Raw genomic sequence first — 26208 nt, 5'->3', positions numbered from 1 at the left:
GTGGAATTTGATCAGGACAATAGATAGCTCTGGTTATCCCCAAAAATGTGAATTATCATATCTCTGATAACTTCATTAGTTGCTTTGATGTAATAGTCCAGATCCTGCCTTCCTTACCCACCCAAAATTCCCAGAGGTGAATTTTGGGAAGGCACAAATGCAGGATGAACCCCAAGATATTATATAAAGTATTCCTGCTAGTCCTCATCTGGAGTAAATCAGCATAGATTAATTGAAGTCAATGGAACTATATGAATTTATACCAGCTATGGACTTGGACTTATTAATTGAATCACAAGATGTAATAAACCACTTTAACTGGTAAATTGGATTGTAACATTTGCCCCCTTCACATAAATATAATCAACTTTTGTTTACCTTTTCATTGCTCAGCAGACAATTGTGTGTCTTGCTAGCCTGAGACTAAGGGTACGTCTATACCCAGCCGCTAGTTCGGCGGCTGGCAATCGAACTTCTGGGTTCGACTTATCGCGTCTTGTCTGGATGCGATAAGTCGAACCCGGAAGTGCTCGTCATCGACTGCGGTACTCCAGCTAGACGAGAGGAGTACCGCGGAGTCGACGGGGGAGCCTGCCTGCCGCGTGTGGACCAAGGTAAGATCGAACTAAGGTACTTCGACTTCAGCTACGTTATTCACGTAGCTGAAGTTGCGTACCTTAGTTCAATTTGGGGGGTTAGTGTAGACCAAGCCTATAGGCCTGGCAGATACACATTTAGCTGAGTTTTCTAGCTGAATGCACTTTGACCCATAATTGATGGACCTCTGTTCAAATCTCCTGGTTGCTAAAGTAGTAATACCATCTGATCCATACAATTATTTTTCAAATGCTGGCCCTTGAAACCCATCAACCTCCTCTGTCCTACCTTTTCTGTCTGCCAAGGGCCTGTTTGATATTTAATTTCTGACTGATTTTTTTTTCTACTGTAGGAGCTCATTGACAATGGCTAGAACACACTGCTTGCTTTCCCAAACTTTGTGTTTATTTCCCCTAAGATCTTGCCATCTGCTGTGCTCAGCTGCCCAAATAAGTAAAATTTCCCATCTCTTACAGCAGGGGTGTCAAACTCAATTGCACAGGGGGCCAAAACTCAAAACTCGCGGGCCGAACAGTATAACCATTTATTTAACAGACTAAATATTTATGTTTTTTAACCATTAATATGAACCAAAATACAGGATATCATTCCAAAATAAATACATTTCAACTTAAAATATTTTGCTCTTCATAAAAAAATATCCTGTCAATACAATACATTCAAAATCTGTACATGCTGGAATATTAAAAAATCTGAAAATATAAATAAAAAATTGAATTTAAAGCAAAAGTATAATCATAACAAATCATAACATTCCATTTTCTTGTCCTATTTAGTCAGAGCCTGATACTTGGAGTCTTTTCTTTGCAACAAGTTCGTTTATGTTTGGGGTTAGGTTCTGTGTTGTGAAGATTCTCAGGATCGATTGCAGGTGTTCATCAGTGAGGCGACTCCTGTGTGACGTTTTGTTAATTTTCATCACAGAGAACAGCTGCTCGCACAGATATGTGCTGCCAAACATGGACAGGATTCGAGCCGCATGTTGGCGGAGCTGCGGCATCGCTTCAGGAATGAAGCGAGTGAACTGTGCTGGCCCCGCAGTGTCGTACTTTGCCTTCAGTGTCCCGTTACATTGCAGTTCTATCAGCTCCATCTGCATTTCTACAGGTGCGGTTTCCACATCGACTGCAAATGGGTTGCGAAGCAGCTCGAAGTTACTTTTCTGTGCCTCAAAGTCACTGAAGCGCCGTGCGAACTCAGTGCGCAGCGCGCTGAGTTTTTCAGCAAAGGTGGCATTTGGGAAAACTGTGGCACTTTCTTGGTTCCGTATTACTTGGCAACAGGGAAAGTGAGACAAGTTGCATTGGTGCATTTGTGTCTCCCATAAGCGCAGCTTCACTTGAAATGCCTTCACTGCATCATGCATATCGGTTATTATGTGCTCCCGTCCCTGGAGTTGAAGGTTTAAAGCGCTAAGATGCGACGTTATGTCAGCCAGGAACGCCAACTCACATTTCCACTTTTCATCCCGCAGAACTGTGCAGTCTTTCCCCTTACTGTCCATGAACTGGCAGATTTCCTCTCGCAGCTCAAAGTGTCTTTTGAGAACTTTTCCCCGACTTAGCCACCGGACCTCCGTATGATATGGCATATCGCCAAACTCGCTATCTATTTCCCGCAGAAAAGACTGGAATTGGCGGTGATTTAAACCGTGGGCTCTGATAAAGTTGACGGTTTGTGTTACAGTGTTCATCACATGATCCATTTTTAGGACTTTAGCACTCAGCGATTCCTGGTGTATGATGCAGTGATACACTGTCAACTCACCGGCACAGTTCTCCTCCCGCATCTTTGAGCGCATCCTTCCCACCAGTCCATTTTTTTCACCACACATAGCAGGTGCGCCATCTGTTGTAAGTCCAACGAGTTTTTCCCACGGCAGTTTCATGTCGGTTACACTTTGAAATACATTTCCAAAGATGTCTTCTCCTTTCGTTGTCCCGTGCATCGATTTAATGTCCAGTATTTCCTCTGTTACGCACAAATTGGAATCCACACCACGGATAAATATCGCCAGCTGTGCAGTGTCAGTCGCGTCAGTAGTTTCATCCACGGCAAGGGAGTATGCAACAAAATCTTTTGCTCTTTCAATCAACTGTGTTTTCAAATCAGTCGCCATCTCACAAACCCGATTAGCAACAGTGTTTCTGTTGAGGCTTACATTTGCAAACGCTCGCGTTTTATCTGGACAAAGGACGTCGCACACTTTCATCATACAATTCTTTACGAATTCCCCCTCGGTAAACGGCCGTCCTGATTTGGCGATCTCTTCGGCCACAATGAAACTTGCTTTCACAGCAGCTTCACTTTGTGATTTTGCTTTGGTGAAAAACGTCTGCTGGGATGTCAAATTCTTCTTCAACTCCTCTACCTTTTGTAGCTTCTGTCCTGCGCTCAGGTTTTTGAATTTGTTCTCATGTTTCGTCTCGTAGTGCCGTCTTAGGTTATACTCCTTCATTACAGCGATATTACTCCCGCAAAGGAGACACACTGGTTTACCTGCAATTTCAGTAAACATATACTCATTCTCCCACCGGCTTTGAAAGCCTCGGTTTTCAGAATCAATTTTTCTCTTGGCCATTGTTGGGGTCTAGCTTTGATTTGATATTAGCGTTGTATACATCAACAGACCGCGAACTTGAACCGCGGCTTGCCGTTGGCGGCAATTGCACTGCATCATGGGATTTGTAGTGTGTGTTATTGGGGCGTCATATCACAGGGCCATTAAAAACAGATATATAAAACGATTTCGCGGGCCGGATATAATTGTATGGCGGGCCGGATGTGGCCCGCGGGCCTTGAGTTTGACACATGTGTCTTACAGCTTCTCTGATGCAAGCATTATCTGCTCCCTCAATCTTTCCAGCCTTCATCAAGTTCTCTGTGACCAATTCATCTTTTAAATAATATCAATCACAACATGCCGTGTTACTACAAGCAGACATATTGACACTGGCATGGAGCTGAGGATGTATAGACACAAAATTCATTATATAGAATTTCAGATACTATTTAGAGGACAACCAGACTGGACAATAGACTAATGCATAATGTTCTGTGCATGTAGGATGACCAGATGTCCCGATTTTTGGGTCTTTTTCCTGTATAGGCTCCTATTACCCCCACCCAGTTCCAATCTTTCACACTTGCTGTCTGGTCAACTTATGTGCCTGTGTGTTCCTTATTGGTCTGTCTTACCTATCACGTACACCTGCCTTATTGAAGGGAAGCTCAGTGTTGCAACCCCAAGTGTTTAGGCCCCTGCAAAATCATGCAATTGGCTTCAAACTAATGAGATTTTAAACAATATAAAATGTGGGGGTTCTTCTGGTTTTTTTTAGTCAAGTGTTTGCATATTCAAGCTTTCCCCTGCAGACTTAATTTTTTAAATAGTAAATGAAAGCTGATATTTTCACAAAATAACATGACCCCAGGAGCTAAAAAAAAATCAAACATCAGGTGACTCACAATAAATCATTAGAGTTGGCAACTCTGGTAGCTACATTGGGGTAGATTCTTCTCTCACGTACGTTAGTGTAACTCCACCGACTTCCACAGAGTTATTCCTGATTTACACTAGTGTAAGTGAGAGAAGAATGCCCTATGTTTTCATACAGTATACATAATTTATAATGGGAGTAGGTACCTATTAAGTATACCAAATTGTTCAACTCTTGGAATGCACTTGTTTGGTGTTACTGTGCCAAACTCATAATTTTTTAAAGAGGAGGAAAAAGAGAGGGATTAGGGGCAGCGGTAATAGAGAACTGAATATGTAGACAGTAAAACAGGTGTTGCTGACTAATCTTGCAGGCCTGCTTAACTCTTTTTAGGCATATCCTCCCTGCAAAATTGCAAGATCATCCTGAGGTTGTTTTTGGGTGGCTTTGACCGGTAATCCTCTTTGAAAGAGAATGAATCATCTAATGGCAGCTCTAGCTTGATTGTGTGAGATTGCTTTTTCCCTTTGATTCGAAACATATTACAAAATAGAAATGTGGCCTAGAAAAAGATATAAAAGCTTGTGTTCCATGCAAACAGATGCTTATAAAAACAGAACAGGGACATTGTGTAGAATCCTGGCAAATACTAATTCCAAAATTATATGCACAAGGTCGGGTTATCCATTGGCAGACCTTGCTCCACAAAGTCAGTTTCCCAGGAGGCATTTCCCCCATTCTTCATTTATTTCTCTCCCCGTGTTGATTTACAGTGGAGGGGAAGGCTGAGAGAAGCTGGCAGCAGAATGAAGACATGAGTATTGCTTACATGTAGATTCCCAAGGGCTCCCATCAAACCTAAAAAAGAAACAGTGGAAGAGGATGTGGCTGACTTCTCACATGCTGTGCAAACTATATCCTCCCTGTGGCTAGGCCAAATCTTTCACATGTTTTTAAAGCCTTTAAAAAAAATTAAATACAGGGTGGTAAAGTATGAAACTTTCTATATTCTCACCCCGACCCTGCCACCATGGGACACAAATAAAAAATGCTTAGATGATATAATACCCCTTCTCCACTATATATATATACACACACACTCTACACACTTGAGCCACTAAGTACCTCTTCTTTTAAATCTAGCATTCTTTAGTGGGACTACTGCTGTCAGCGCAATGTTAGAAGAAGAAAATCTCGCTGTATGTCAAGTCGTTTTTTGCTTCCCCAATGTGATCTGGCTGTTTGTCCCACAAAGCACAGGTTTTTTTCTGTTGCTGTATTAAACTTTTCTGAAATGTCTTCATATCACATTATGTGGTGTAACAAAGTGTGAAATAACCTCTTGACACTTGCTTTAGTTTTGTCAAGTTCTGTTTACAAATTCAAAAGGACCTGACATAAATAGCTGTCAACACTTACTTATTACTGCTGCGACTCACTCCACCTCGAGAGTCTTGGTACACAGCAAGTAGAAAAACATCAGTATTAAAATCTTATCTCAAAACCTGGAGTAATTGTTCAGCTCCTTTTCAATTAGCTTGCACAGTAAATCTAATCATGTCACGTAAAACACCAATGCTTGGTTGCCAGAACAGCTGTGGAACGATACCACCCCATTAGCTTGTGGCCCTGCACCAACAGCCATGATTCAGAGAGGACTGACACATGACACTGTTGTAAAAAGGCTTTTCATTTCTTTTAAATTACTGTACCACTACAGATAGGTAACACTTTCCTTACCTGGGAGAAGGCAGCAAAAAGGAAAGAACATTAGTAAAAATAAAGAGCTGGCTTGTTTCATCCCTGTGTTCCTGTCCTGCATGTGTAAATCTCTACTGTGTCATGAAATTTCCTGAAAGTCAACAGAAAAACATTTTTTTTGGATAATGTAACAGGGTGTCTATCCCATTTAAAGGGTAGTAAGGACTAGGGTCATCCAACCCCTGATCCATGATACACCCCCTTTAAGGTTACAGCAACTCTGGAGCAGACAGAGGGCTTAGGGAGTGGCAGAGGCAGATGGTGGGGCAGAGAGAGTGATCCCGGGATAACAGTTAGCGGCTGGGTGGAAAAACCCAAGCTACTGTTCCTTTAAGGGCCTCAGACCAGGACCCTCATAGGGTAGGGTGGGACAAAGCTCCCCCCTCTCTCTCAGCAACCGGGACCAATTCTGGTTAGGAGGACAGTACATAGTGTGCCTCTTCCCTTGTAATGGGAGAGATACTAGTAGGAGAAGGACTCATCCAACCCAGGAGGAAAGCAGTGAGATGGTGTGACATGGCCTTCAGGTGGCGAGGATGATTGGAAGAATGCACCTCAGCGGACATGCTGGGCAGGCAGGCCGAGGGTAGGAGGAAGGACTTTGTTATGAAGGTGTTTTAAATTCTGTTTGAAAGGCTGGTGGCAGTCTGGGTGGACCTGGGGGGCAGTAATTTAAAGGGGCCAGCTGGAAGAAGCTGGCTTAAGGCTGAATCTTAGTACACCCCGAAGGAGGACTGTGGGGGGCCCTGAACCAGGGGGAGGAAGTGTGTGAGTCCAAGGACCAAGGGAGGCTCTGTGGAGCAGGGCTGGATACTGGTGAGCTGGGGGAGCCTGCCTGAACTACAACACAGCCACAATAAGGAGGGTTGTGGAATTCCTTAACCAAAGGAGGGGGAGTTTAGACCAGGACAAGAAGAGAACCCAGAGGAAAGACTCTCCAGAGAGGCCAGGGCTACAGTGGGACTGGCAGAGCTCCCTGGCCCAGAAGGAACTGGAGAACTTGAAGTCCTGGAGTAAGAGATGAGTTGGACAACCCAAGAGGGATGGGGTTGGGCCTGAAGCCCAATGGAGACTATATTTTGTAAAAATGTAATAAATTAGACCCTAAGAAGAGGAACGTTGCATTAAATATGCTGGACCGTTGTTAAGAGATCCAAGAGGAAACTGAGAGTGGGCTGTCTGCAGGGTCATGCTGTGCCATAAGGGGGTGTGATCTGGGAGGGCACTGTGCTTCATAATTTTAAATCCCTGTATGTTGGTTTTGGGGCCAGAGGGGTGCAGATTCTAATGAAGTCCATGTCCAGTTTCAGTAGGGGAGTGTCTGAATACACATACTTAACAATTGGCATTAATATGGAACATTGATATACCAATGTACAGATAACATCCTTCATCCAAAGAACCCAACAATTATTGCAATTGGATTCAAATTATGATCTAGATGCTGGCTGCCCTGGCATGGGAAAGAAAAAGAAAAAGCCTCCTCTGGTGTACTGATGTGGTGGATAACTAGGATACTGGTATTTGTACTCCTTCCAAAGAGGAAGACTAGACCAGAGACCTCCCCCCACCCCAGACTATCAGAGGCATAGCAACAATGAACAGGAATGTCTTACTCATTTTAAACAACAGGGAGCTTCATGCAGGCAGAATGTGATTTCCCAGTTGAATTAAGGCAGGAAAGTAGGACTAACGCCTATTTGCATGAAAAGTGCATGGGATTTTTCATGACCACAAGGGGGATCTCAATTTTATATCTCATCTAAAAGGCAGCAACCTGGTTCCTCTAGCATTACTTCAGTGCTGACTTGGAAAGAAGAGTGACAGCTTCTGAATTGCCAAGGTCACTGACTGCAGTGACAGTATTCTACCAAGGGTTTAAAAAGTACACAAGATTAATTCAGCCCTGTTGTAAGCATGTGCAACTGCTGAAATGTATGGTTTAAATTAAGGTATGGGGTGAACCAATGGCTTCAGAACTTTATACCAAGGCTGAATGGGGCCCAGGCTCTTTGATAAAGCATATGATAAAATGTTTTAGAACTATGATTATGGCCAGGTTCCCTATGGCAAGAATATTCAATTGATTAATGGCCTACATTCACCCATCAGTCAAACAGATAACTGGCAAGAACCTAGCCTAGCAGCGATAGACCATGAGAAGTGACCTGGACTCACTTCACAAGGAGCTGTCCTACTGTTGCAGGGCCATAAGACAGAGAGGTCAATTGTTTTACTGTAAGCTATTTGTCAGCCAGCTTCTCAAAAACACAATTCTGTATTTTTTCCACGGCATGCACATTTCTCTTCCTTATACTTACTGAGCATGAAGCTGGGAAAAGGATTCACATGGTCAGCTTGAGGTGATGACAAGTCTGCTCCTGCATCAAATGACATTTTTTGTTGGAGGAGGCAGTGACAAATGTGATCTTCAGCTATCAGGTGTATGACTGGTGTGGATGAGAAGCTGACATGTTGTCAACCTCCTTTCTGAAGACCAGGTTGCGCCTAGTAGGCATATGCCTATGACTGAGCTGAACCACTCTAGCACGAACCCTAGAAAGTGCTGGGTCATGGCTCCCTGCCCATTTTGGGGTGGCTTGCGTTCCAGGGAGAAATTACATCAGTTAAATCTATAGTGGGTATATCTCTGACAGGACACTTGGAGGGAGCTCCAGAAGGGAATTGTTGCAGACTTTCCTTCCCTCTAACATTGTCCTAAGGGTTTTATGGTGGAGGGGGCAGTCTGTCCCACAGTGTTGAAACAGTGAAGTTCACTATGACTCATTAAGAAACACTGATGCCTCAGGAAAAAAATACAGGCTTCAGTGTTTCTGGAGCATTAGCACCTCCATCTTGTTCAACTACAAAAAGAAGGCACTCTGTCTTTGGCCTTACATTTGCCCCTTTACTTTACAACTGTAGGCAGCAGCAGAAGTGTATTCAGTGGAGTCTGAAGAGTTCATAGTCACTTCCAGGTTAAACCAGCCCATTGGAGATGAATGCTGCTAAAATAAATCTGAAAATATTTGTTCCCATTTTACATGACTTTGCTTTGGCTGTGCTTGCACCACTTTAGGGTTCCTGCTTGCAAATAATATTCGTGTGTATATTCCAGCTTTACAAGTGTGAGTACATACAAAAAGCTAATTTGAAGTTTGAATGCTTGGATATTCCACAAAAGTACATTCAAAATTGCATAACTAATCGGTGAATGCAAATTTCAAATTGCCAGTTTTATACTTGAATGTACACTTCCTAACTTTTTAAGGTCTGGAGAGACCCTTAAGATGATCGAGTTCTCCACAAAATAAGCCAGTTATTCTTGCACTGAGCCCAATAACTTTTGGATGAAGTAAACAATATTTTTTGATAGATATCCAGACTTGCTTTAAATCTCCAAGTGATGGAGGACTTACTATATTACCTGGCAAGCTGTTCCTCACTGTTAAAAATGCATCTTATCTCCAATTTGAACTTTGCTGGCTTCAACTTCTAGCCATTGCATCTAATAATTTGAAATCTGCAATGCCTACTTTTAAATTACATAACTCATTTAATCAGGGAAACAAAATTATTCCTTATGATGTGGGAGTGGAGAAGACTGATGTGGCAATGTTTTGCTCTCCCTCTGCCCAGGTGACTACTCAAGATACAAGGCAGAGAAGAATCAGACTGAAAGTCTCTCGTCAAACACAACACTGCCTCCAAAAAACCTGAAAAAGACATACCAGAAAGTCGCAGGACTAATAGGAAAGGGCTGTCCTAAAGTAAATTTTTATTTTTAACAGTATGAAATAAAATAAATGAAAGAAAAGAGAAGCATGTGCGGTGTTTGACTTTTTTCCAACAATTTACATACACTAAAGATCCATACCTGTTTTTCCCCTTAGATTTGTGATTCAAAACTTGAAAAAGCAAATCTACTTAATTCCTTAGCAATTATCTTTCCTTCTGTCTCTTCTTCCATTTCAGTGTGAATTAAGGACCATACAAACTTTTTTACTGTATGTCTAACTATTGCACTAACGTACATAAGCTGAAACTGTATATAGTGGAATTTAGATACCCATAACTTCCAATATTGCCTCAACTAAATTTCCACTGATGACCTAAGACAGGATTTAAACCCAACATTTGAGAGTTAAAAGGTTAGAGCCTTAGTATTCTAATATTTACCATATGGTCCTACCCAATTAAATTTGTCCTCTATTGCTATTATTTCTTCCCATTGATCTTACAATTATTGCCAAACCTCAGCAGTTTCTGGAGTGATATTGTACAGCTTGTCTGGGAAGTCTCAATGCTGATGGAAGCTGGCTGCTGTGTGTGTTGCTGTTGGCAGGAATTATAGATTTAGAACTGCAATCAAAAATTGAGTTTTTATTTAGGAAAATAAGAGGTTTTTTTTAAAAACCTCAAACCTCTTTATTTGAGAGCAGCATAATCAGATTCTTGGACATATATTTGGGTGGATGCTTCAAACTCAATTTTGAGTTGCCAGAGTTAAAGGCAACTCAAAATATACTTCTACTAGGAAAATTGTACTCCACTTGAGAGAAGGCAGTTTAGAATTAAGAGACTCTGGAATGTATTGGAAAGTGCTTCTGGATACTCCGAGCATATGTGCAGGGAATGTCCTAAAATGGCAGAGTTGCGGGAAAGAATCTTTGGAAAATGTGTTCACATGGCCCTCCCTATTTCTGCCAGTTTCTGCCTGCTGTGAGTTATCACTGAACTGAGAAAGGGATTGAAAAAATAAAGGATAAAAAAAGTAAAACATGGCTCAGCACATGTTTAATGACAGCCAAAGTACCACTGTACTAAACAGGTACTAGAAATCTGAGATTGTTCCGCTAGAAAAGACAATATACAGAGTTATAGGAGACAATCCTACATATCAAGAGGAGAATAAGTGACCTACTGTAACAGGACTTTTCTGTAATATTCTTCTCTATGCTTCAGCGATGGGAGAAGAGCCAAAACAATCAGATCCCAGGGGGAGAGGGGAACAGTGCCTGCTCTGCCTGCTTTCCTCCCATCTCTGGCTCCTATCCAGAGCTCTGTAGTGTTAAGTTTTGAGGGTGCAGGAGTGGGAGAGCATAGACCAGGACAGGCACAACCATTCTCCATTGTGTATTCCATGGGCTAGGTTGTGGCTATCAGAGTGACTATATGATCAAGTGTTAATTCAGACACACATTCTCTTGCATAGCTCCTACAGCACAACTGTACGGGGAGTCAGACAATGGCAGCATGACGATGCTACCCAGGGTAATGGACCGCGCAAGGTGACTGTGCAGATAAACTCCCATTCTGCAGGGATGAAGTAGAAATGAGTTTCAAATCATAGTTTCCTCGTCTTCTATGGGATGCAATATTTCCGAGATTCTATGATGCAGAGCCTCCACTGATATAAACGGTCACAGTTCCAGTGACTTCAATGGACCTATGACAATTTACACCCAGTGGGGTTTCTGCCTTGTATCTTTAACAGAAGCATCCTGTTATGCATAATCATAACCAATTACAAATTAACCATTTTGGACACTATTTGGGGACCTTTTCTAGATTATATTAGTGGTTCTTTGTTTTTACCTTTTTTGTTATAAAGTTCTTCTTCCCTCCCTTTGTTTCTTCTTATCCACTTTCTCCTGTTTTCAATCCCCTGGATAAAATTGATAACATTTTAAATTTTATTTAACGATACATGTAAAGCAGAGTTCTTTCTTTTCCTTTATTGACATCATAAGCAATTTTGAAAATTTCTTTTCATATTTTTCCAGGCTGGGGATACTTGTGTTTACGTGAAAGTCAATAAAAACGTTATAAAAGAATATACGTTTTAACAAAACTTTATATTAAGGTATATTTTAAGTGATTTCTTATAGTTTTAAAATCATACAAGATGGTACAGCAGGCATTGTAGATTCTTAAATCCATCTTTTAAACACAGTCTCTAAAACCAATATTTTACAACAGGTTTTGTTACAGCATACTGTGAAATATGGATTCATCTTTTATTACTAATAGGTTTTAACATGCTTCTGTCATTACAGAAATCATCTGCTTATAGTACTAATGAATATTTTTTTATTTTTGACATCAAGTCTTGCTACTTAATTCAAAACCTGCCTCCTTGTACAGATATTCTACGACAAGAATTAAATTCACCCCTGTGCAGAAGGTCAGCATGAGGCCAAAGCACCATTTAAATCCTATTTAGCCCTTATTCCAAAGACTTAAATGGGACTTATTTGGTATATGGCCTTGTGTTCACCCTCTGCACAAGGGTGAAATTCACCTTAGCTGAACTGTAGAGGGGCTCACAACATCCTTTTGGAAGACAACCAGCAAGAAATGATTACACTTTGGGATACTTGTGAACTCAAGGGAGGGATAGAGAAATATTTCCATCTTAGTCAGAAAGCAGTGTGATTACAAAGCACCTCCTAACTAGCATTATGTATTAGCAATTGTAAGATAGTGAGAATGGCTGGTTGAAATATACTGTGTACAGATGGTTAGTGCAGTGCAGGAGAATGAGGCTATTTATAGGCTGAATATGGAGTCCACCAATAAAATGTTTTATTTTGTAAATAAAATGTACCCACTGAATGCTTTTCAACTGTGCTGGTGCTGTATTATGAACAGTTCTAATCCGACTCGATTGTATGAACCACTGGGTAAATTTTTTAACAACTCAGTCTAGGCGAAAAGATTTATGTATGTGTTGATGTGCTGAATGTCTCTGAGTAAGCAGAGGGGAGGAAAATAGTCTGCAGTTCATGGGATTCTTATATTAAATACAAGAAGCTGAAAATCATTTAAAAAAGCAATTTGATTGAAGGACAAGTTCTCTGGCATGCCTGGGGATTTAGATTTTTAAATGACATCTACTTTTTTTCTTTGAGATATTGACATCCTTATCCTGAAGCTATTCTGCATGGGAAGACCTCTACTCCTGCACAGAGTCCCACTGAAGTCACTGGAGGTTTCCCAGGAGGTTCCAGGGTTTGCAAAGAGCAGTTTACAGGTTTGGAGCCTAAATTTGCATTAGTTGTTTAGAGTTTGTGGTCACTTAGCTGTGTGATTCTCATTTACACTAAGGCATTTTACCTCATTGGGAGTGTAACTTACACCTTTTTAAAGGCCCCTTTGGGTGTAAATGAGAATCAGGACCTGAAATACATAAATTACAAACTACCAGTATTACCAAAACTGATGATTTTTTTAAATGTCCCCACTAAGCCAACATGTGTAAGTTACAGAGCAATTCTATTCATTAAAGCTCCTTAGATTTTATGGTAAGCTTCAGTGCTTTGCTTTGTAAATATGAGTATTTTATGGCTGCAATCAGAGATCAGGTTGTTCTGTCCTTTCTTCCATTACAAAGTTCTTTGGAAAAGGCATAGCATGGGAGATCACTTAGCAGAATGCACATTCTATTCTGTTGCTCCTTTTTGTACTCACTCTGATTCTCTAAATAATAAATCATAGGACACATTTTGTGCTTGGTTAGAGGTGTGTTGTGTTATTTTGCAACTAAATTGAACTTCTGAATGTTTGTTCCTTAAGTATTAACTTATTTTGATTAATCATCTCACTTCTGACCCCCATTATGGTCTGCTGTTACTATTGAGGCTGAGGTTGGCGGTGAGGACATCTGAATAAATCATTTCCTCCAGGATATGTTCCACAGACGTTACCCTGAAATTAGTGGGATTTCATCTATATTTCTTTCTGGCTTTAAAGCCAGCAAACATAAATAATTTATTGCATGTTAATAAAACCAACTAAATCTCCCTTCCTTGGGGAAAAAAACACATCCAAACTTTTCAGTTTGTTGTAGGCTCTTAGACCACAGCATTGTTGATTGCTGGGGTGGGAGGAGGGGAGAGGATAGGGGGGAACAGAAAAGCATTTTGGGTAATGTCCACCTTAAGCATCCCACTTTATTTCAGAATTCTTCCAGCTGTTGCCACACAAAGCAGTTTTTAACACTGCAGCAAGATTAAGTCCATACCATGTATTGGAAAGTTTATAATACAAATTTATGTCCCCAAACTTATTTCCTTATTTCCTTCTTGCGAGTATTGTCTGTTTCTCTCTCAACACATATCTGCTAGCCATGATGGTTGCTCCTTTCTATAAAAATAATCCCATTTCTTTTTTTACTTACTGATTCCTGGAAGGCTTTATTATTCATTTAGATAATACTTTAAAACCCCTTCAGAAATTCTGTGGACCTTACACATGCTAAAATCCCACTGAAATCAATGCCTGATTAAGGATTGCAGGATTTGATCCCTGGGGAATGCTAACTACTCTTGACAAGATTGTGGCTTTAAGCCACTGTTTGCATTGGGGAAAGACTGTAGTGGCAGCCACTCCTGGAGGTTTTCTCCCTAATGCTTTTGGAAGCACAGGCCTAAGCAGCCCTTTTTTTTTTTTTAATAGCCTTTTTACTGCTCTGCAGACCAGTAAAGGGAGGCAGGATGTTGCCTTTCCTTCTTTGGGGGATCTTAGTGCTTCTGACTGCACCAAACTTTCCCATTCTTGGCACAGCAAAGCCTGGCGTACCCATACTTTCCCACTGGTTTAACTAAAGATGTGATTTATTTTTTAAACCCATTTAGTTAAATAGGTGCATCTTTCTGTGTGAACACTTAAACTGATTTAAAACTGGCTTATATGTGTTTAGCTTGCATTCGTAAACTTACAGGGGCAAATCAAATGGCTATAACCAGTTTTAAACTGATATGTGTTTACACAGGGCTTTGCAGTGGTTTGTTTAAACCAGTGCATATATGTGTGCCCTGAGAGTTCAAGGATGGAGATTTTGCCTGACTTCTGTGCAGTGAGAATGTTCCTTTCACATTTCCCCTCAACTTTACACACCTGTCTAGGCTAGAGACCCAACTTAGGGATCTGTTTTACACTAGAGATTTATTCAAGCTGCAGCTATTCATTCACTTCCCGTGACTAGAATCAGAGCTTCTTTTGGTCAAGAATTGGTTTTATCGAGTCCAACTTTCACAAAGGGGCATAGTGGGCTTATTTTAAAAACTGTCGCTCTTGGAATTTTTTTCTTTCACATCTTCCTTTCTGTGATTATTCCTTGGTTTCTTTAAAATGTTGTCTATCCCGTTCTGTATTGTCACATACAATGAGTACATATTGCCCATGGCACTCCTACGACTATTATTACTCTTTTTGCACTGTTTCAGCAATACAGTTCCAAGTTAGCCTACATTCCTTCCATGGCTTTCCCTTCTGATGCTGTTGCTTTCATTCTGTCCTCAAAATTGACACAGTTCCATTATTATACCCTTAGGCCCTCCGTATGCTATCTGGTTCTTTATTTAAACTATTGCCTGCATTTGTGTGAAATTCACCCTTATGCACAGGGCCTCACAATGCCATAAGCAGCACTTAAACTCCACTAGAAGATTTAGGGCCAAATTCAGGGCCTAGATAAGTAGCTGAGCCAGATGCCAGACGGGTGCAAGCAAGGGATAAATCCTCCTACAGGTCATGGAGCACTATGAGCTGCCAAGACTACTTCAGTACAATGGTTGAAGTAGCCACAACAGGTGCTTATGAAGCTTCCACTAGGGGAATGGGAAAGATGTGAGGATATGCATACTGGAACTTGCCATGTGGTCATAGGGCAGAGTGATTATCCATGCCCACATACTTCCTACATGCCCTTCATCCAGCTCTCCTTTGTGCAGTGGAGCAGTACTGGTTTGCTTGACAAGGCATCCCCCCCATATTTGTGGAAGACAATTGGTTTGGCTTGTTAATGAGGGACTCAAGGAGTGCATGGGACTTTGTGCAGGCCCATTGCTCTGAAATAAATGTTACCCTATAGGCCTTAAACAAAATAGAAGGTAGAACCTCACAAACTTTGCCTGAAATATATAGACAATGGGTTCTCAACCTAATTGTCATGATCCTCTCCCTTCCTCCCATATTGTTAAAGGGGAGTGAGGCATCATAGTTCAGGGCAGCTGCACCTGTATTTCTCTTTAGTGGCCCAGCAAGGGAACCCATTGTCAGGCTTCCAGTTCCCCAGCTGTTGCCTTTCTGGGTGAAGACTGCATCTCACTGCCTTCTGCCTGGGGTATGTCCATGCTGCTCAGTTCCCTGCCTTCACTGTGTATTTCCCAGCACAGACAGGTTGCCCAAGGACACCTGCTTGCTTTCTCTTAAGAGATGTTTAATAGGTGAACTTGCTACAATTATAAGGTACCACACCGTTCTTTGTATGCCAGCCTACTTTATTAAAAGAACCTACATGTACTGTATGTAATAAGCTTACCACTTATAACCCTGACCTAACATGGATTCTGGCAGTAGCAGTCCATCAACCCTCCCACCTCAGAACAAGGACTCAGTCTGTCTAACCTGATCCTAAGGCTTGGGGCCCTCCGTGCACCAGGGGTCCTGTCCATTTGCTAAACCAGGAAGAAGGCCCTGCACTAGTTTAAAACCAGACTATTTATCCAAAAATCCTTTCTTTGTCTATTGGTCCCTGGAGAATCCAGTTTGAATTGGCATATGCATCTCTCTTCAGGCGGATGCCTTCAAAGTGTTGATAATGGAGGAAGTACATTAGCATCCCCCTGCCCTGCTAGAGAAGGTACATAAAATGCTACAACACCAAATACACAATTGCATTTTTAATACAATGTACCCCAAGGGTATTAAGACTAATTCAGTAATTTTTAACTTAATTCAGTAATGTTTACCTTAATTCCATAACGTTGTTAAGGATAGTAGGGGATATTGTCAGTCTGTCATATGGGGATCTGGTCACATGAGAGGGATCCTTGTTCTGGTCTGGAAAAGGTGTCCCAGTATGGAAAAGTTTGAGGACCACTTATAAATTAAATAAATAAATTAATTAATGGAGATATCCCATCTCCTAGAACTGGAAGGAACCTTGAAAGGTCATCGAGTCCAGCCCCCTGCCTTCACTAGCAGGACTAAATACTGATTTTGCCCCAGATCCCTAAGTGGCCCCCTCAAGGATTGAACTCACAACCCTGGGTTTAGCAGGCCAATGCTCAAACCACTGAGCTAAAACAGCATGTCCCTATGAGCAATAATCAATAGCTATTATGCAACTCTTACTGCCAAAATAACAATAAATCCTACCAAAAAACAGTAGAAAGTTCTCTATTTAAAATCCATGTATGAAGCAGAGAGGAGAGTCTTACGTCTCCCTCCTTTTCATAGAATGGCTTTGAAGCTATCGGGAACACTTGCAACTGAACTGAAGTAATGTCCAAATAGAACCAAGTTACAAGGTAAAGGCCTCACTGCACCCTTGATAGAGCAGTCATGCATTTTAGCCCTGCCATGCTTGTATCACATTGTGTAGCAAGATGATAGATCTGATAAATGGGGTTTTTACTCACTTTTGTGCTATGAAATATGGATATCGTGACTTTTAAAAAAATACCTGAAAAATGAAATTGTCCATTGGAAGGGAAGACCAAGCTTACGCAGCAGCAGCATAAACAAACACCCCTACTGAGTGGATGAAAATAAAAATAAAAAAATAGTAAGGTCAAAAACATAGAAATAAAATAACAGAAGATTAAAAAAAAAAAAGTTAGCAGTTTCTAGAAGTACTATAGGCATATAGGGTACTATCTGACCCTGAATTGCATCACACAGCATTAGTGGCAATCATGTATCTTTGTTATGAAATAAGACCTAATTTTAGTCCCATGAGCAAAGCCTGGTAATGGGATTTGCCTGTGGATAGTAAGTATAGGCTGGGAGGGCTGAATCCTACCTCCCAGTGAGGCCTTCCAAGTAGAACCCAGGATATATATGCATAGAGCTGGGAATGACAACTGTGGATATGGGCAGCATGACTTGACTGACTTATATCTTTCTGTTCCTAGAGGAATATAGGGCCTTCACCACTGCTTTCCATCTTTGATGGTCTCTTGCTGCAGTCTTAGCTTCTTCCCATGTCATTTTGATAGCTTTCAATCCACAATAATGATGCTCCCCACTTCATGAAGTTGTTGCCCAGGAGATCTGTGCTGTGCATGAACCCACTGGCCACACCACATTCCTAACATACTTCTCCCTCCCTCCCTGTTCCAGAACAGAATGCTGCCAGAGTCCTACTCCGCAGCACAGAGGTAGCTGTGGAATCTACTGCATTGGTAGCCTTATGCATCCTGTATGTAGCTTGAGGATTTGCCCAATCAAAGAGTAACAGAAGGAACATAGTTGTATTTGAACATTTTGTACTGATTGGGCACTGACTTCATTTTATTAAATCACAATAGTAGCTACTCCCACTACTGTTGCTATCCCAACAAGCTAAAAATCCATGCTGTAGTTTGCATTTGTCACTGTGGCACTCTGTACCTCAAAGCAATACCCTGGAACCCCCACATTCAGCACTGTCATATAATTATGATACATTTTGTACTAAGTATGCCTTGTGAGGTATCATTTTGAAAGTCTTGATCTGTTGAACATTAGTATCCTGTTGGATTGTATGAGCTATCATATGATAAGTCATAAAGTTTTGCTATGTGTATGTTACAGAAATAATATTGTGAGGTTGGGAATACCCACAACTAGCCTTTCAGGTGCAACAGTGGAGTAGCCAGATGTGCTGATGGCCCATTAAAGGGAATCCACACTCCCAGTGACCATCCCAGAAGACTTCTCAGAGAAAGCATGTAGACAATGGAGAACGTTTGACCAATGGGGGTGGACCCTCACGTCACAGGCATACATCTTTCCAGCAACCTGGAAGAAACTATAAAAAAAAAGGGAAGTGACATCATGACTTGGCCTCACTTCCCTCACAACTCAACACCTGGAAACACATCTGGAGGACAAAGATTTTTAACTGGGGAGGCTGGCCCTGGGTGGAGGAGAGTTCCGGCCTATGTATTCAAGGTCTGTGACTTATTTGTACTATCTATCAGGGTGAGACACTGCTTGATTCAAATATTGTGTAGTTTATAGAACTCAAATTTTATTTCTTAGGTAACCAACTTTGATCTCTATGTTTACTACTTATAATCACTTAAAATCTACCTTTCTGCAGTTAATAAATCTGTTTTACATTTTATCTAAAACAGTGTGTTTTGTTTTAAGTGCTTGGAAAATCTCAGCTCAGATTACAAAGGCTAGTGCAGGGGTTCTCAAACTGGGGGTCAGGACCCCTCAGGGGGTCACGAGGCTATTACATGGGGGGGTCGCGAGCTGTCAGCCTCTGCCCCTAACCCCGCTTTGCCGCCAGCATTTATAATGTTAAATATATAAAAAAGTGTTTTTAATTTATAAGGGGGGGTCGCACTCAGGGGCTTGCTATATGTAGGGTTACCAGATAGCAACTTTGAAAAAACGGGACAGGGGGTGGAGGGTAATAGGCACCTAGAGAAGAAAAAATCCCCCAAAATGGATTATAGCTTGTCCCCCAGAGGTTTATAGCTTGTCACAGCATCACAGTGTGAGATGGATACCCCAGGATGGTGGGACAGAGGGCTCAGCAGTCCCCCAGTTCAGGCTGCACCCTGGGAACCCCATCACAGTCACCCTTTTTGTATTGTCTTTCTTTAGTGAAGTGAATGTATATCTCACATTCTCACAGCTATGGGCTAATAGCAAGCAACAAAGTATAGCTTCAAAAACAACAAACAACTCAAAGAATGGTAATTCACACGCATGAAGTTGGCCACAGCACACATATGGCTTCCTCTTGCACAGGCTGTACAGGTTCTTTTGCTTTGTCAGCCAAGGCATTCCTCTGCTACAAGTGGTACTCTGTCCCTGTCACTACCGCATCCTTAAAAAACAGCAACAAAGAAAGAAGATTTAAAAAACAAGCAAACAACCCACCAAAATCACAGTATAGGACAGTGCAAAAGAGGAGCAGGCATCTGTCAATAAGGGATTGTCTACACATGGAGTTATTCAGGAACAGTTACTCTTATATAACTTCATGGGTAACTAATCATATTCAGGAATAAGATTGCCTTGTTTCTGTTTAGCTTAACCCACTGCATTAAACTAAACTGTCCAAAAAGGGAGCAAACCCCTGCACCTCTGAGAACAGATGGAGTATGTGGGGGCCCTATAGCTGCTCAAGGTCTCAGTCAGAGAGAGGTGTAGAATGGTGTCCTTTCCCTTTGAGGTGTGTTACCTAGGGCTCTGACTAGGTGCATTCAAGGAAGAAGTCTAAAGATCAAGACAACATGAGTAGTTGGAGCAAGGGTGCAGGTGGTAGACAGTCCTAGAGCTGGCTTCCACATGGAAGAATTACACACTAGAATACTATTAATAGAAGCTCTGGATATGTACTTCCCCTTCTGAATGAATTAGGCCTGAGCTGTTGTACTGGCATCAATAAATAAATAACTTGCAGCAGGTGCTACCAGCTAGGCTGCCCCATTTCATTCCAGTCCAAGCAAATAGTCAGCCAGTTGTGGGGCTGTTAAAATGTTAGGAGAGAATAGTGGCTCTGGTTCAAGCACCAAGTCTATTAAGGAAGGAGATTACTACTACAATTATAGTACCAGTGGACGTGAATAACTCTTTCTATGGAACAACGATGAAGGTTTCCTCATCAGTCAAAGAAATTTGGCTAGCAATAAACAAAGTTCAATGGACAGCTGCACAATATGTGCAGCATTGCTGATCCATTTACAGACCTTTCTACATGCCTACTGATCGACATATAGTAGGATGCAATCAGTCCACAACACGTTTAAGCATGATTATTCCTGTTTTTCCTTTTTTCTCTTACTGTATTTTTTTTATCTATATCTCTGAAGGTTCTTAATATTGAGAAGTAAAGGGGGATATAGGCATTTCTAGATTATTCGACTGACACATTTTGGGTAAGAACTTTAGCAACATCAAGTTACCTGATTATTGGTAGTTGTTTTTTCTATTATTTTTTGTTCCAAAGCCAGTGAGATATTTTGACATTAAATCATTCTTTAACACAGGCCCTCCTACAATTAAAAGCTGTCTTCTGTGCTTGTTATATGTGAAGGCCAGAAAACTCAATTCTTTTCACTCAGCAGAAAGAGGAAGGCCTTGATGCTGCAATGGGCTCTGTGGAGGTGGATGGAGGATCAACTGGAATGGTGCTATGTATGGGTACAGTGGGTTACAATGGTACACCCATGTAAAACTCACTCCAGGGCGAGATTTTTAAAAGAGCTCAGCATCCACTAATTCCCATTAAGGACAATGGAAACTGCTAGGTGCTGAGTGTTTCAATTTCAGGGTAACTGCACCTCTGTTCCCTCCTTCGTAGCCTACTCCAGGAATGTCTAGCCGGGTCTCAGGGCTCCACCCGTTACCTTGTCTCACTTCCTTCTGACAGGGCATTTGAAGGCTGCACAGCTCCCTGCCTTACATTGTGATATCCCCAGCAAACCAGTTTGGACCCTAACGGCTAGTGCCTGTGCATTGCTTTCTCTCCGACTATGAACTGCATATTGCCAACAATTACAAGTTACAGAGAAAACATAAAAAAATACAAAAGTTCCTATACTCATGCTAAAATACTAACAGAGGTCACCTATCAGCCTTATGGGGGCCCTAGTAGGCCAAAGTCTTTCCATCCCTTCTGCAACGGATGAGACAGAAGGTCCTGTCTGTTTGCTGGTTCAGAAAGAAGGGCCCCAGCCAGTGTAGTCCCAGCCTTTCTATACCAAAAGACCTTTCTCTGTCTGTTGGTCTCTCGATAACCCAGTTTGAACCATTTATTGCAAGTCTCCCCAGGGGAGTGGTACCTCTCTGGTAGTGTTTACTATCTTAATCACCCTCCCTCCCCCACTGTTTTATAGTTCCTGGAGGCACTGTGGCAACCTCCCCCTCCCCCAAATTGCATATGATCCCTGACCAAGAGTGATACATCAGCTATTCATAAACTTAATACAGTATGTTCCCCCAAAGATACTGCATACAGTTGCAATATCTGTCATACTGAGCTCTTTTCAAAATCTGTTGCATGTGTGAGATCTCAAAAAGATTGTGTTTGTTTGTGTATGTGCACACACACTTTAAAGATTTTTTAAGATTTGCATAACTTTTTATTTTTAATCAAGGCAGATTCAGAAATATATGTAATGGTATTTCTTGAATTGCAATGCCATCATCAATAATCAGAAAACAGAAACAAAAATATTGAGTCTGAATATGATTTCTCTCTAGAAACTAGAACTATATAATAACATTTTGCATTCACAGTGGCTTCCATTTGAGGATCTCAAAATACTTTATAGCATTAATGAATTAAGCATCCAGCACCCCTGGGAGATGTGCATTATTAGCCCCTTTACATACCATGTCCTGAAACTGAGGCACAGAGACAGAGCCAGTGCTACCCCATTGAAGGCCCTAAGCAGGAATATTTTTGCCCACCCAATACTAAAACAGGCAAGTTCTTATAATAAAAAGCAAACGTCCCCTCTCCCCCTTTAGCTGCTTGGGGCCCTAAGCAATTGCTTAGTCTGCATCTGCCTAGCGCCAGCTCTGTACAGAGATATTAAGTGACTTGCCCAGGATCACCTAACAAGTCTGGGGCAGTGTCCATGGAACTTCTAAACCTATGCCTTACAATACCATCCTTTCCCACACCCATTATTATTTATTGAAATACTGTGGGTTTTGCTGTACAAAGCAGAGGAAAGGTAAAAGGACATACAATATAATAATCTAATGTTCAGGATCTGCAATAGCCTTTGCAGCTAGCTCAGTACCTCGGCATTTCCTGATTGTAAGGTTATTCCCCCCACCCCCAAACGCTACAGTGACTTTACTCTAATCAATTATACATTGGTTGGTTAAATGGTAGCCGCTAGTGAAAACCCATCCATCAACCCTCCAACTGGAAAGCTCCCATCCCAACCAGCCAAGGCTCCTCCTCCTTCCTTCGCAGAGCAGCACTACAAGCAAGAAGGAAAAACAGGGAAAAGCTATTGTCGGGAGCTTGGTTGATAAAGGCACCGGAGCAAGAGGAAACCTAACTGACGGCTGCCCCTAACCCCAAAGGGAAAGGGGCTGCAGCGGTGCATGGACAAGCCTGTCGTGTCGTGTCTGTGCCTTACTGCAAGGGATACACACGCAGGCGCGATCACCCTGGAGCTTTTCCTGTTGTGTAGCAGTAGCTACAGTGAGTGACAGGCGGAGGCCGCCCCCGCCAGCTAATGACACACGCGCGCTATCTCCCTGCTGCTGCTGTTGTGGCCTTGGGTTTTTTTTTTTTCAAAAAAGGGGGAGACCCCCCCCCCCAACACCGCTTCTCTCCCGGTAACTCATCGCCAGCCGCGGTGCAATAGCAGGGTACAGCTTAGAGCTTCCCTCCAGCCCACCTCCCCGCCCCCGAGCCCCAAGGCAAATCACACAAGGCGCTTTACTACTCCCCTTGCTGCTCAACCAAGCCTTTAGAACGCTCCGGGGAGAATTCCACCCCCAGCTGCTGCTGTGCTCCCCCTCCCCTGCCCCCAACCCGACTAATGGTGAGAACCGTCAGAACACCTGGGAGGAGAGGCGGGCGGCAGTTACCTGACAGTGATTGGCAGCCCGGCCTGAGCCAATGGCTGCGAGAGAGAGATGGGGGCGGGGGAGAGGGAGCTGGGAGGGAGATGCGGGTGTAAGGCTAGGCGGTGAGGGTAGGTTGCGCCTTGGACCGTGTGCAGCTTAGTGGCTGTGCCTATGTGAGTGAAAGGAGAGAGGAGGGGGAAGAGACGTATCCAGATCCAGTGCAGCAGCCGGAGGAGCTGGAGCAGCAGCCGTTCTGCTGCTGTGGGGGAAGGAAGCCCAGGGCTGTTGCATTTGCACCCTGATTGTTTTTTTAAATTTAATTTTTCTGGCTGCTTTTGCCCGTTATTTATGCAAAAAATATAAATAAGGAAGCGAGTGGCGTGATTGAGATAAATAATTAACTAGAGGAGGAGGCGGAGGAGGAAGAAGAAGGAGGAGGAGGAGGAGAAGAAGAAGGAAAGCAAAGCAAGCAGCAGGCAAGGGGGCAGTAACTTTAACCAGAGCCAAGGACCCAGAGACACTGACTGGCCGTTTGCTGCTGCAGCAGCCGTCTCAGCCTTGTGTCTGCGCTGTGTGAGGGAGAGAGCCCTTCCCTCCTGCCCCCGGCTGCTGGAAATGTCTGAGCATAAGGCAATTGATCCGAAGTTATCAACGACGGACAGGGTGGTGAAAGGTAAGTGCTGTGCCGTGCACAGACGGACACACACAGACAGCTGTCTGCTTCCACTGCCCCTCCTCCATTTTTTTTTAATTTGGCTACCACCGTCCTCCAAGATACTGTACGTCTCTCCCCCTCCAAGGAACGGGGTCTGCTTATTTACTGTGGCTGCAGTTGCTAAATGGACGAGACGTGTTTGGAGGGGGGTGGAGGAGGCGGTGATGGGGGAGTGAATAGGGAGTAGCTGCTGTGAGAGATATAGGAAGTGGTGGCTATTGGTCAGGATTGTGTCTGGGGGTGGTAATTTGATTGGTATCTTGCACTATTGACTCGGGTTTGGGATTACTCGGGAGATCTCTCTGCCTAGAGCTACATTGCAGCATTTCCCCCCCCCCTGCCTCCCCCTCTCTGCCTTCAAGTGATTGCACAGGGCTCGCGAGAGAGAGGGGGAGCCCCAGCTTCCTTAGTTGCTGGAGTGTCTCAGGCAGAAGGGAGGGGAGGGAGAGAAGCACAAGAGCCTGGATCCCTCCTCTCCTCTGGCTACTTCTTCTGGCATTTCCCCCTCCCCGGCCTGATCCGAACCCCTTTGGGTTGGGTGGCCGGGTTCGCAGGCAGGCTCCGCTGTCTGTAGGCAGATGTTGTCACTGCATTTCAGCTCCCCGCATGCATGAATATGCCCGTAAATCCCCCGATCCTGACAGCCTGGGCTCTCCTTCTCCCCCCTCCTTCCTCGCGTCGCTGACATCTCTCCTCTCCCTTCCCTCTCTCAAACGTGCTGCTTGATGTGGGTGACACCTGGAGCCAGCGGTTGATTCACAGAGATCTCTGTTCGGGCGAGGGCTCTTGCTTGCGGTCCTTTATGGTCTATTTCTCCTAGGGTGACCAGATGTCCTGATTTTATAGGGACAGTCCCGATTTTTGGGTCTTTTTCCTTATATAGGCTCCTATTACCCCCCACTTCCTGTCCCGATTTTTCACACTTGCTGTCTGGTCACCCTAATTTCTCCATCCTAGCGAAGGAGGATCCGCGGATCTCTCTGTCTCTGCGTACACAGTACACACCTAGCCTATCCACTCAGCCACCAGTGCTGGTATGGTGAGGAAGAGCCTATGCAGCAGCAGCAGTGGGAAGTTTTTTTCTCTTGGCGATATCATGTAGTCCAGTAGCCAAATGAATTTCATTTAGGGAGGGGGATGTGACTCTAGAATGTGGAATATTTATCCAGGATCATCCTCTCTAGGAGATGAAAATGCATGTGCAAGCCGCATAATACATGCTGAACATTAAGCACAGTAGAAGGCAATCCAAGCCACTTCCCCCATCATGGTTATTGTTTATGATTTGGCCTGGTTGAATGTGAAGTTATCCAACAGAGACACTGTGTGCCCTTGTATCTTTGCATGTGTGTGCACATATCTGCGTGTGGGTGTTGTTCCCCACAAATGAGTATAATCTTGATGACTTCGCTCCATTGTAAAAACATACATATATGTTCTATGAGCTTGAATGCTCCTGAGCCACTCATTTGTTGAAAAACATCTGAGAGTTTTCATTAGCCACACAAACAAGGTGCACAGCAATAAAAGAATGTTTATTTCTTTATGGAACAAATGTTTATGATTTAATACATGTACGATGTGTGTATTTCTATATACGTACTTAGGTGTAATACAGTGTATCCATCATAGGCTATAAACCTGTATTCATCTCCAGATTTTTTGGTGAAATACAAACTCCAAATGGGCTCTGAATGCTTCCAGAATCCAAGAAACTTAGAAAAAATTGGCTTTGTAGCATGCCCAATTGTATGTGTTTACTTGAGCATCAACCAAAACCCAATGTAAATCTTATTGAGAGATTCACATCATTTAAATCATTTAATTTTCTGTTTTTTTTCTAATTGTTTCATATCTGAGGGTTTGGTTTTTTAAAGAAACTTGGTTGTATGCACTATAGTAACAGAGTTTTAAAAAATGGAGTTTGCCTTTATCTTGTGAAATAAGAAATATTTGTCGCATGACTTAAGCAATATTACATTGAATCATGGTCCTGTGACATCACAGTAAAAGAGCAAGGATTTAAAAGTTTGTAATATATGAGTAGACTTTTCTGATACCCTTCAATTAGAGACATTACGTACATTACAAATATTTTGCATAATGTCTGGAGTACACTAGTAA

At 42.5% G+C, this 26208-nt stretch overlaps 2 protein-coding genes and 2 long non-coding RNA genes across 29 annotated transcripts in view; 2 read left to right on the top strand and 2 right to left on the bottom strand.

The window, feature by feature from the left end:
• Window positions 1-1125: 1125 nt before the first annotated feature.
• The window catches only part of LOC135983898 (general transcription factor II-I repeat domain-containing protein 2A-like), a 984084-nt gene continuing 959001 nt past the window's right edge, over window positions 1126-26208 (bottom strand). The window contains exon 2 of the mRNA XM_065597613.1: window positions 1126-3117. Coding sequence (XP_065453685.1) covers window positions 1391-3117 — 1727 coding nt within the window. The 3' untranslated portion in view covers window positions 1126-1390. The remainder of the gene's footprint in view (window positions 3118-26208) is intronic.
• Window positions 3702-18411, bottom strand: LOC101934810 (uncharacterized). The gene is made up of 5 exons (XR_010601732.1): window positions 16577-18411; window positions 11418-11487; window positions 8141-8200; window positions 5799-5910; window positions 3702-4916 (listed from the first exon to the last, which is right to left on the bottom strand). It is a non-coding gene; the product is annotated as an uncharacterized LOC101934810 (long non-coding RNA).
• LOC135983908 (uncharacterized) lies at window positions 6227-18537 on the top strand. The gene is made up of 3 exons (XR_010601733.1): window positions 6227-6405; window positions 12734-12855; window positions 18405-18537. It is a non-coding gene; the product is annotated as an uncharacterized LOC135983908 (long non-coding RNA).
• PPP3CA (protein phosphatase 3 catalytic subunit alpha) overlaps window positions 22750-26208 on the top strand; it is a 299060-nt gene continuing 295601 nt past the window's right edge. For 6 of the 26 annotated variants that reach the window (XM_005278515.5, XM_065597618.1, XM_065597616.1 and 3 more), the window contains exon 1: window positions 23486-24042. In XM_005278515.5, the coding sequence (XP_005278572.1) occupies window positions 23985-24042 (58 nt within the window). In that variant the 5' untranslated portion in view covers window positions 23486-23984. Of the gene's footprint in view, window positions 24043-26208 lie in introns of all 26 variants that reach the window. The other 20 variants (XM_065597647.1, XM_065597622.1, XM_065597620.1 and 17 more) reach the window with 9 other exon arrangements.

The sequence above is a fragment of the Chrysemys picta genome, chromosome 5 (assembly GCF_011386835.1).
Source record: "Chrysemys picta bellii isolate R12L10 chromosome 5, ASM1138683v2, whole genome shotgun sequence".
Taxonomy (NCBI): Eukaryota; Metazoa; Chordata; order Testudines; family Emydidae; genus Chrysemys; species Chrysemys picta.
The sequence above is the reverse complement of the archived record's forward strand: the minus strand, read 5'-3'. Positions and strand labels throughout refer to the sequence as shown.